Source organism: Ostrea edulis, chromosome 5, assembly GCF_947568905.1.
Source record: "Ostrea edulis chromosome 5, xbOstEdul1.1, whole genome shotgun sequence".
Lineage (NCBI taxonomy): Eukaryota > Metazoa > Mollusca > Bivalvia > Ostreida > Ostreidae > Ostrea > Ostrea edulis.
The window spans coordinates 12,751,678-12,763,993 of NC_079168.1; the positions used below are offsets into that span (position 1 = coordinate 12,751,678).

Genomic DNA, 12,316 nt, shown 5'->3' on the forward strand with positions numbered 1-12,316 from the left:
TAGCAGATTTTCTCTTTTCTCAGTTAGAGCTACAACACAAACAGTTGAACGTAATCTGCTTAGAAAACAACATTTGTATGTGGAGACTCGCAAAAAATGTACCTTTATCGAAGAAATCTGATAGCATTTAAATCTTCTCTTGAAAGCTATCACTCAGTTTGCAAACAAATCAGAGTTGACAACTGCAGGGCCACATGCTCTGTTGTAAGAGTGTTTTTGATACTTTTGATGAATTCTCTGCCTTTGTTTATTACATAGTAGTCTTCATTTTCACATGTTGTTGGTTTTAAAAAAATATTTTGTCAGCTTTTTTTGGGTGTCTGTTTCTTGTATTTGTCCATTTTAAGCGTCTTTTCTAAATCCTGAACCTCATTTAAAATTGTCGACATGCAAAATCGACAATCGATTCTGGCGAGTAGTTACTCTTCTGTTCCTCTAATGATAAATTTTCGAAGAAAATGTAGTCAAAGTGGTTTGATCGTTTAAGAAGAAAAATCGAGCTTGCTAAATTTAATTGGGTTTGATATTAACCTATTTTGGTGAATTCTGAGAGCTTTTGTTTCTAAATAGGAAGACGTTCTGAACCCAATCTGACGTTCTTACTACCATGTATCTATAGGGTTAGGTTTTATGAAGCTAAAAATAAGTCACCAAGTTTATATAGTACAAAATAAAGCAATAGTGAATCAAAGGGTCTTCGTGTTAATAGAGGTGGTTGGGTCGAACACTGCAGAGGACAATGATAAAAGCAGATATTAATTACCACATCTAATGGCTGGAAGCGAACACTTAATTATAATCACACCCAATGGACTCCCGGTATTACTGCAGGTATGCCGGTATATGTCAACCTAGCCCATGCTTATACATTATTTTACTCAAGTAAGTAAATATGAATAAGAATAAAATACAGACAAATTTAAAAAAAAAAAAAAAAGAAGAAGCAAAAACAAACATTGATTCTTATGATATTGTTATTAGCACAACTCGGCTATAAAATAGAACTAGCACCAACTCGGGGAGATTGTCATCATTAGCATCGTCAGATGGTTTCGTTTCAATAGTCTGTATATTTTTGAATACAGAACTTGTTACTTGGCCAAAATGGGAACGGTGGAGAAGCTTCGTATTACCAATTTTTAGCGGCGATGCCAATTACGTGGGGAATACCTCTGCGTTCTATGTGGCATTGTTTAAACGTAATTGACTTCTTATCTTCAATTAAGAAATTGTTCTAATGTAAATTTGAAAATCTTTCCCACCTGGCGGGAACTTAACAAAATGTACGATCACTTAACGAATGTAATGAAGTATTTCTCACAGATTGTTTAAATTTTAACACCAGGTGCCGAAACTTCCCAGGGTAATAAATCAGAGAATTTTCAGTTTTGTCAACTTTAACCAAGGAGTTTAGTTGCTATGAGAGTGAACTTTCATTGCCTCTCTCTCATCAAAAATATTCACAATACTATCAAAATATCTTGCAGACCCCGTTTCATTTGTCGTAAAAGCTGAAAAACTTTACGAAACAGATTATCTCATATACACGTTTTCCCAAACTTTTCTCTTGCAAATCTTCTTTTAAATTTGTTTTTATTCATGAAAAAGTATATATACTGTAAACGTATGTTTATCTAGTGTGTCAATGATATTTTTACATCGTCATAGATAATGTCTTGTACGTGAAGTGAATCAATTGTGCTATAACGAAAAATTTCACAGTAAAGTTTAAACATTAACTTGTTGTAATCAGAACGAATGCAAATACTGTAAAAAACAGGCAAAAAAATTAGACAGCTATTTCTGAAAACTATCACAACGCAAAAGATTTTCAAAAACCAAATACTTTTTGAAATGTAAGCTTAAAGTTGTCTCGGTATTGTTTATGAAATATAAAAATAAATAATAAAATGAAATTTAAAAAAGTTCAAACCGATGTAAAGCGGCTCGGTAGGACGATCGTCCGTGTAGCCCGTGTGGGGGCAAGACATTCTTGTTTGTGTTCTGAGCGTACGATAAAATGGTACCGTATCTCTGTTATTGCATGCTATCGACATTTCTCAAATATTTCATCCACCTACAAACAAGCGATCTCTGTGATATTTCATAGACTTAAAAAATTAAATTAAGAAATATTTCTTAATAAATATGACATACGGTAGAACTATTTAAACGTTTATTAACGCATACTTGTATACATACATTGAAAAAGTGCCTTCTCTCACAAAATCAAACAGAATGGAGGAGATGGTCCATTCAATTTGTATAATTACTAATTTAATATGCAAGATAAGGTATAATGGCACCTACCAGTATACAGTATCTAATCCACAAAATATAACAGTTTTACAGAAAAGGTTCCAAACTTTTGATTGGAATTTCGACAAATTTTTATGTAAGCTCATATTATGGAAAGTAAACTATGCAAAAAAGTTTTATCGATGATGAAAAATGTCTCCATCGTTGGCTTCGCGATCAGAAACATAAGCATATCTGTACTTTTACAGATATGTCGAAGTTTCAGAAGTGCACATTCTGCGCAGTTCCGGAGAATATCCGAAGACAAGATTCTGGGGCCAGTTTTTGACACTTTTAAGCACCACTTCCTATTACCAAATAATCAGATTGAAGTTTCTTGTTCTTCTGTAAAATGTCCTGTTTTCCTAAGGGTGACTGCAATTGAAAAAGCATTTGTTAAAGACAATACCAATGTTATCTAGTGCTTTATACAGAAAAAGATTGCATAATGAGATCGTGTTTCAATAAGAATTATGCATCAAAGGAATTTCAAAACGCCACAACACTGGCCCAACAATCCGGAAATACATGCTTCTATTAATGAGTCACTTTAGTGGAGAGAAATCGAAATCGTTCGCGTTTTAAGTTCTTAATCTATTAATTTTGAAGGAAAAGGCTGTACTCGCAATTATTGACCATTTCTATTTTCATCGACTTTATACGGATATCGTTGCATATGATATTGTGTTTCAAGGACGCCCTTGTTATATTATCACAATTTATATTGTTATTACAATTCAACTCTGAAATGGAAAGGAATATATTTGAGTAAAATAATGACTGTCATTGTATACAGGTAAGACTTTATGTTTCTAATTGAATATATGTTTTTTTTAAAAAACCAACAGATCTATTCCTCTAAAAGGTCATTTTTTTCCCTACACGGACAGGTTGCTTGCCGCTCCGTTTCTGGTCGCTTGTTTCTCCCTTCTTCAACTATCTGCAACCAGCGCCAGGAGACACGGGGTAAGTGTATTTGATTTGAGCTTAGATAGGTTCGCACCTGAGATTTGTAGTATTGTCATGTTTTTGGGAAGTATGTTTTTGATTTCTAGATGGAAGGAGAATTAGGAAATTAAAAAGAAAAACTGGGGTTATAATGTTTGTTATTGAGCTACAGTGTTTTAAACATGACCTTTTTACACTTAAAATTTACTCGAGATTTATTCGTATAAACTGTTTGTTGGTGTCCATACAACATGAAATAGATACATAGTCATGTGTTTTAACAATACAGATATTAAAAAGGTTTAATACTAGTAGTGGAAAAAGATAATTACCTTTTGGCACTTGATATACAGAAAAATTCATGATATGAAAGTTTAAAAGGACATACATGCACATGTATTAGGAATAATGTTAATTTCTAAAATTCCACATATATTTCAAAGTCTTGTCTTAAAATTTAAAATGGAACTAAAAAAGGTGGGGATTATAGATTTTTTTTTTAAAAAGTATTGGCTAAAATACTGAATTTTTATACAAAATTTCGAGTACTAGTAAATTAATTTCGACTTTTTAAAGAATCGGTGCTCTGTTTGGAAAAATATATAAACCAAATTAATACGAGTAAATTACAATATATAAATTAGTTCCAAGTCTCAACTACTTGTAAGACTCAAATACACGTATAGGGGAGTTAAAATAGAAGATATATTGGATGAAACAAAAACTGTAAAATCTTGCAAATTTTGAAGGCTTTGATTAATAAATCCTTCCGCCACAAAACATAGTCCCCGCCCAACCCTTTCAAAAGTTGAATTGACTCAAAATTTTGAACTGGATAGGGTTCAGTAATTGATGTGTAATATGTTTGCACCAATGGGTTCAGTATTGAACCAGAAAATACTTTGTTACAGCATCCTGCGCAGTTGTGCTAAAAAGCTCAGGGGCTAACTTCCTTAACTGACAAGGACAAGTGGCGGATATAGAGTATTTTCAGAGAATTTGTTGCGAGCCAAGTTTGTACCTATATAGCAAAAATGACCCTTTTAAAAAAAATAAAATTCAACAATGAGGGGTGCAATTCCGGTACCCCCCCCCCCCTCTAGATCCGCCACTAACGGTAGAACGATAACGCTTCGTTATGTACAGAAAAGTCATGAGGTCCTTAGCATTTGAGGTTAAGGTATTCAATGTATTTCATATCTAATATATGGATGGTGTAAATTTTGTAATCACGACATCATTTTGATGGGTTTATAAAATAGAAATAAATTCACTATTGGAATTTACAAAATTTTGATTAGTGCTTGATTTATTTCACCTTGAATTTTACATTGACGTCTATAATTTTTTTAAAATAGTTTATCAAGGGAGAATTACTCTTCTAAAAAATTTTAAGTGCAAAAAATCGGCTTCTAATCACTTTATCAGTCACGTGAATTTGATCTATTTCATTTACATCATTATTTAACAGTAAACATTTCTCTTGATTTATATCATTCAAAATTGTTCAGTCTCCTTTGGGTATACATTAAATACTTAATATTTACTGGATTAGCTTGTTTGAAGTCTAGCTTTACCTTGGCATTGTACATATAACTGATGTGGTCCAGATTTGAGCGAAATTATTTTCGATGCTGTCTATGGACTAAAGCTAAATGTAATTCATCAACTTTCATTTGCTTTACCACATTTGTTTTGCTTTCATTTCATTTATATTGATTCGTACATGTTGAAAATCGGTAAGAAAAATTTACATCATACAGACTAGAAACAGTCCTTTACTTCTATCTTGCAGTCTTCATATTTCAAACAATTTCCCATCAGAAATATCAACACAAGCGATATAATACACATGTACCAAGTGCAGATCAACTAAACATAATATTGATGTAAAAGAGGGTTTTATGATATGTATAATTGTGCGTGTATTTCAGACGTTTTATCTTTCCTTTGTATACTTTCATCGTGTATGTATGTGCAATAAAACTGATATGAATGCACTCACTTACATGTCTTCAAAATAAAACAGCTATTTTAATAGTCAATGTGCACTATTAGAAGTTTGTGGTTATCGTGTAAACACATGCGCCTACGTCGCAGACGGAGTTTCTATTAATTGTCATTCCGGAATAACAAGTCTGCGGATCCAATCATAGATAGGTTATATTTAGTTCACCTGTATGAACATTATTTGATTGAAATAACCACTGATTCAGCAGTTTTGGCCATATAACCCCCGAATACTTGTAATACCCTCGCTGATATAAGAAAATAAAATGAAAATTCTCTCTTCATCATCAATATTTAGAATTTTAGATTGATCATATCTAGGGTATATTTCTAGTCTAGGTAAAAGAGATAATTTTCACCGAGTTATGTCTTCATATTCAATACCGTTAACCTTGCTACAGAAGTTTATAGATTGCGATCATAGATCCATATGACAAGAATATTCCGACATAGTTTCCAAAACCTCAAAAAACATAACCGAATATCTTCACGATCGGTAGACCTTCCCTAATCTTCGTTACATAATTTGCTGCCATTTGGTTCGTTTTCAAACATTTTACACCCACACTTTGTGTTGTTTCTGATTTCAAGTTAACACAAATTGCATGTAAATGTATATATACAAACACTATCAATTCATTAATCTGGGGAATTTCTCTGTCTATGTAATGCAACATGAAGATTCCATACAACTGTTATTGAACATTGGGTAAAACGAATGATAACAACTTTTTCGTAGCAATTATCTATCGATGTATTCGAAATGCTGTGAGATTAAAATGCTGTACATTATTTAAAGTTAAATTAGCACATTGAATATATTTAGGTACATGAATTAAAGTTCAAAAAGGACATTGAATATCTATAGATTAAAATAGCATGTTCAAAATATGTATAGTGGTGCATTCTAAAGCAATAGTTACTTTTTATATGGATAAACTAGATCTGTTCAGGAACATAGACTAGATGTGTTCAGGAACATAGACTAGATGTGTTCAGGAACATAGACTAGAGTCTGATATGTTAAGAAACGTTATGGTTCCGAATGCAGTGAAGTTTAAATGTTGTTAAGAATACAAAGACGACTCGGACTGAAACATATAAGCTTCATCTTGAATTAATATAGCTTTGACTTGGAACTTTCTTTCGCCATTTATGAAATTCATGTCTTGTAAAGTTCAAAAGTAATGACTAGACAGACAAAGAGAGAGATGCGTCAACAACAATGCCCCGTCCTCCGAGAACGTAAGTAATCACTAAGACACGACTTGCAATGGATTGGAAGAGAGTAAATGCTGCTCTACATTTAACAGAATATTAACCTGTTTTACCTGTTGTAGCAATCTTATAATGATTACTAGAATGTGATCACAATTATTTTCACTGAGAAATGTCCTTCAGTTTCTTTAATAAGTACGGGGACTTAAAATATCCAATGTCTTTAAACGCAGATTTTTTTCTTTGTAGAGTGACCCTCAGGTACGGACTTAACTTAATTTATCGGACAATAAACTTCCCTTGAATAATGTGTTTGAAGTGCTACTTGAATGAATCTGCCTGTGCCGCATACCCTACATCTTAAACATCACCAGTAGGGTCTGTGAGAAAATAGAATAAATGAGAATTTTTTTATCACCAGTTGTCGATTTGATCCGAAAATTAAGCTATATAAACCCCATAATTAGACCAGTTTTATCAATGACGGAGTAATTTTCCTTTAACTGAAGCATTTCTACTAAGCAATTTCCTACCTTCATTTAGGATTAAGTTATAAAACATACCTTGATCTATTCCAACGAAATTATTTCAGCACCTGCACCTCAGAGATAGGATAAAACTTGTTCGTGTTGTAAAATCCTCTCGTTTTCAATATAGAGGTATCTATTATCAGACAGGTATATGTATTTTCTTGTTTTATTCAAAACATGCCTTAACGACAATTGTTGCAAAGCTGTTTTTTTTCTCAAAATGATGAAAACGAAAACTAAATTTATGGTTTTATAAGTAAAATGAAAACAATTTACCCTATGGAATGTAATTCATTCCCATGATTTTTCTATCAAGTCCAACAAAGTGGGGGGAAATTTATGTAGAGTCATGTAGGGGGAGGTATTATATTTCAACTTTTGAACATCATAGAAATTTTAAAAGTCCCTCATCTTTGTACAGGAATTTTATATTTGCACATATTGCAACCGAACTGAACCAAAAAATTCACATGTACATGTATACCAACCCATGCGTCCATTTTTATTTTATATCAAGTGTCCTTAGAGAAAGGAGTGAGTAGTATACATACAAAAAGGTGTGTACAACGTAACTACACAGATTATCACAGGTGTGTACAACGTAACTACACAGATTATCACAGGTGTGTACAACATAACTACACAGATTATCACAGGTGTGTACAACGTAACTACAAAAGTTATCACAGGTGTGCACAATGCAACTACACAGGTTATCACATGTGTACAACGTAACTACACAGATTATCACAGGTGTGTACAACGTAACTACACAGGCTATCACAAGTGTGTACAATGTAACTACACAAGTTATCACAGGTGTGTACACCGTAACTACACAGGTTATAACAGGTGTGTACAACGTAACTACACAAGTTATCACAGGTGTGTACAATGTAACTACACAAGTTATCACAGGTGTGTACAATGTAATTACAATGGTTATCACAGGTGTGTACAACGTAACTACACAAGTTATCACAGGTGTGTACACCGTAACTACACAGGTTATAACAGGTGTGTACAACGTAACTACACAGGTTATAACAGGTGTGTACAACGTAACAACACGTTATCACAGGTGTGTACAACGTAACTACACAGGTTATAACAGGTGTGTACAACGTAACTACACAGGTTATAACAGGTGTGTACAACGTAACTACACAGGTTATCACAGGTGTTGACGACGTAACTACACAAGTTATAACAGGTGTGTACAACGTAACTACACAGGTTATAACAGGTGTGTACAACGTAACTACACAGGTTATCACAGGTGTTGACGACGTAACTACACAAGTTATAACAGGTGTGTACAACGTAACTACACAGGTTATAACAGGTGTGTACAACGTAACTACACAGGTTATCACAGGTGTTGACGACGTAACTACACAAGTTATAACAGGTTTTGACGACGTAACTACACAAGTTATCACAGGTGTGTACAACGTAACTATGCGTTATTGCAGGTGTGTACAACGTAACTACATACATTATCGAAGGTGTAGGGTTTCTCTGTATAAAATATCTACGTATGTATATAATCTTGTGTTAAGGTTTTTAACCACCACGCTCCAGAATGGTTTTTTTTTTTTTTTTTTTTTTTTTTTTTTATAAATTTTGAACACAGGAAAGAGTTTGTAAAAGTTAATTGCCAATTTGATTAAAATCACTAAAATTGTTGGAGTCTGGGTGACATATCTTAAGAATTATAAGCATCTGATGTAAGTGTATAACTTATAAAACTCATTAATGACATAAATGGATGATTGAAAGTCTAGTATGGTCTTAGCATGTTCTTGTCATGACGTAAAAATCTGTTACTAATTTGAAATTTTTAATGTCAATGGTAAACGTGTTCATCTCTTAAAATAATAATAAAATGCTCAAGCACCAGTTGCTGTTATTTACCGAGTTTTCTTCCTCAGCTTCTCCTTAAATGTTTTCTTTACATTTTGTCTCGTTTTACTCTTGCAAAAATTGAAAAAATAACTAAAACATTCCAAGGCACCTGAGTGCCACAAAATGACAAAATATGTTATTTTCATTTCATTGGTACATGGTACAAGTCTTTGAAAATGCTCACGTAATTAAAAGTTACATCACAGTGATGTTCAATTTGTAGACGAAGATTCATCGAGTGTAAGATGCCTCACAGCAATAATGAAGCAAATGTTGAAAATATAAAGACAACATTTTATTAGCACACCTGCGTTGAAGATAAAACAATAATTCATTAGCAATCATCTTTGTGAAATTCTCAAAATGAATTGACGTCCCTGAGGTTAGATCATATGTATCAGAACTCACTGGAGAAACGGATTTTATAAGTTTAGACAGCATTTATCCTTTTATGTTTATATACCAACAACATCGTACATTGATTTGTTTTGCATTTGTACAATATAAGCCACACTTGGGCTCTGTTTCATTATCAAGGGGGGGGGGGGGGGATCCAATCAGTCAATATGGAATTTTTCAATTATTTGTTCCACACAAGGTACAAATTTCAATTCAGCATACAAAATTTCTGGTAGTTTGACTTCCTGTGGGAAAGAAAAAAAGTCATTGTAGATGAATTCCATATTATTTAACAGTGGTCAACTTTTTCACAATTAAGGAAAAAATACATAGGCAATTTTTTAAAATGAAAGACCAATATTCTGAAGTTTTCTAATCTATTATTGTCAACTCAAGATATGAAAATATTAAGAAATATCTGTGTTTTTATTTCTCATATTTTTGAAATTGTCTGTTGTTCTTCGTAATTGTTCTTCTGTTATCTCTTAAATGTCTTACTATTATGTTTATTTATACATATATTGTATTTTATGTTCCCCTCTGGTATCTAATAAAGTTGCATTGTTCCATATATGAACCTTTTGCATGTATTATATTTCTTGTATCTCATGTACCGTTTAACATGGTTTGAGCGAATAAATTGAATTGAATTGAGAAATGAAACCTTGAATTTTAGACCATACTTTAAGAGCTGCTGTTCTGTTTTCAGTCAAATCATCACGCCAGATCGAGGCACGGCCATTCACGTGAACGCTGGAGCCAGTGGAGTGATTGGTCATCGTGTAACGCTGAGTGCGGTACCGGTGTGTCGTCACGAACCAGGGAGTGTTTGGAAAAGTAAGGAACCACTTTTAGTGCTGATAAATTGTTACACACTTCTACAGGTGCCCGAGACAGCTACTACTGGCGGAATGGACGATGTTATCACCATCGATATAGAGAAATAATGAAGTCGATATTGACATCAATTTAGAGAAATAATGAAGTCGATGTTGACATCGATCTAGATAAAATATTATGTCAATATCAACTAAAGTATGGGTAAGAGAAACCTCTTAATCGTGACGATAAGATATATATAACGATAAAGAAAACTGCTGAATTCGACATCTTTGTTTTTTCTCTGATTTTACATTATTGCTTCAGAGTCTAATCTTTGCTCGTGTTGATATTGAGTCTGATCTTTGTTCGTGTTGATATTGAGTCTGATCTTTGTTCGTGTTGATATTGAGTCTGATCTTTGTTCGTGTTGATATTGAGTCTGATCTTTGTTCGTGTTGATATTTCTATTGAATTCCAGATCTTGATTATTTGTATCTTGACCCTTATTAGTATGCACTTCCTAATGGTGTAAGCGATGTTACTTCCGCAACCTCTCAGTCTTTCTGTTTGATCTTGAGTATAGCGATACTATGAAGCTTTTTAAGTTTCTGTCACTGAATCCCTTGTCTCAGTCACCGTTGAATGGCTCTGTATATACTTTCTAATATGTAAAAAAGGTCGTTGGCAAAGTCAAAACCGACCAGTTATTATCCAGGTCTAGAAAAGAAAAGGCAGCCCTGTCTGACCTCAGTCTTAACATCAAACACCGCTGGTAATTTACCTCCGTGAAACACACGACATGAAATCCCATAGTGAGTTGTCTTTATGACGTTGATATACTTGTCAAATAACCCATATGCTGATGCCTCATGAGGTATCATAATAGCCGTAGAACGGGGTTTAAAAATCTGTGAAAATAATATTGGTTACTTCGTCACCTATCATTGATTACTTTTTCACCTATCAATGATTACTTCGTCACCTATCATTGATTACTTTGTCACCTATCATTGGTCACTTCGTCACCTATCATTGGTTACTTCGTCACCTATTATTGATTACTTTGTCACCTATCATTGATTACTTCGTCACCTATCATTGGTTACTTCGTCACCTATTATTGATTACTTTGTCACCTATCATTGATTACTTCGTCACCTATCATTGGTTACTTCGTCACCTATCATTGATTACTTTTTCACCTATCATTGATTACTTCATCACCTATCAATGATTACTTTGTCACCTATCATTGGTTACTTCGTCACTTATCATTGATTACTTCGTCACCTATTATTGGTCACTTCGTCACCTATCATTGATTACTTCATCACCTATCAATGATTACTTTGTCACCTATTATTGGTCACTTCGTCACCTATCATTGATTACTTCGTCACCTATTATTGATTACTTTGTCACGTATTATTGGTTTCTTTGTCACCTCTTTGTCATTCTATTGCATTCTTACGACAGTGCTTCACAAAATCTTTTATTTTAATTTTGGTGGTGTGTGATAGCTACATTTTAAGAACAAATGTCTATTTTCTTTTTTATGAGCAGTTTTGCAAGTTTCAGCTGCCTTATGCCATCTCCAACTAATATGTGAAAAATTCAGTCTCTGTTTTTTCCTGAAAAACTCTTTTAAAATGTTTATAGCCTTTTCAAATTTCTCTTTTGTACTAGCATGGTCCCTCAGAAATTTCACATTTTTATGTAAAGCGAAATGTTGCACTTCAAAGATTGCTTGATGCTGAGTCTCAGCGTATTAATTCGATCTTTACGAGAAATCTCTTTTCTACTACATGTACATCAGTTTGCTGTTTGAGTCTATCAACTCCTTAATCTCATTCTTTCCAGAATTACCGTTCTACTAGTACCTTTCTTTACACCAAAAGTAAAATGATCCCTCCCTCGATGATTATTTGAAAGGTTCAGGCCACTTTTATTTTGGACCTTGACTACAGAGCCTTTTCTCAGATTTTACTTCGCTAATAATTTTGATAAATTGTGGGATTTAGCTAGCTACAGATGTAATCTTGGCTGGGCTGGACCTGTTGCTTTGTGGATTCTTTATCTCATTGTAGGAACTTCCATCTGCTTGAGGATGATAGCTGTCTCCTGGGGAGACGGCCTGTTTAGTAGTGGTGAAAAGTGTTTTGCTAATCTCTTCGTTTATTCTT

The 12,316-nt window shown here is 33.5% G+C and overlaps 1 protein-coding gene across 4 annotated transcripts in view; it reads left to right on the plus strand.

The window, feature by feature from the left end:
* Positions 1-12,316, plus strand: part of LOC125652045 (ADAMTS-like protein 4) — a 36,442-nt gene that overhangs the window by 8,413 nt on the left and 15,713 nt on the right. For 2 of the 4 annotated variants that reach the window (XM_048880942.2, XM_048880945.2), the window contains exons 1-3: positions 253-3,094; positions 3,189-3,264; positions 10,021-10,148. In XM_048880942.2, coding sequence (XP_048736899.2) covers positions 3,075-3,094; positions 3,189-3,264; positions 10,021-10,148 — 224 coding nt within the window. In that variant the 5' untranslated portion in view covers positions 253-3,074. Of the gene's footprint in view, positions 1-252; positions 3,095-3,188; positions 3,265-10,020; positions 10,149-12,316 lie in introns of those variants that run through there. The other 2 variants (XM_048880944.2, XM_056166739.1) reach the window with 1 other exon arrangement.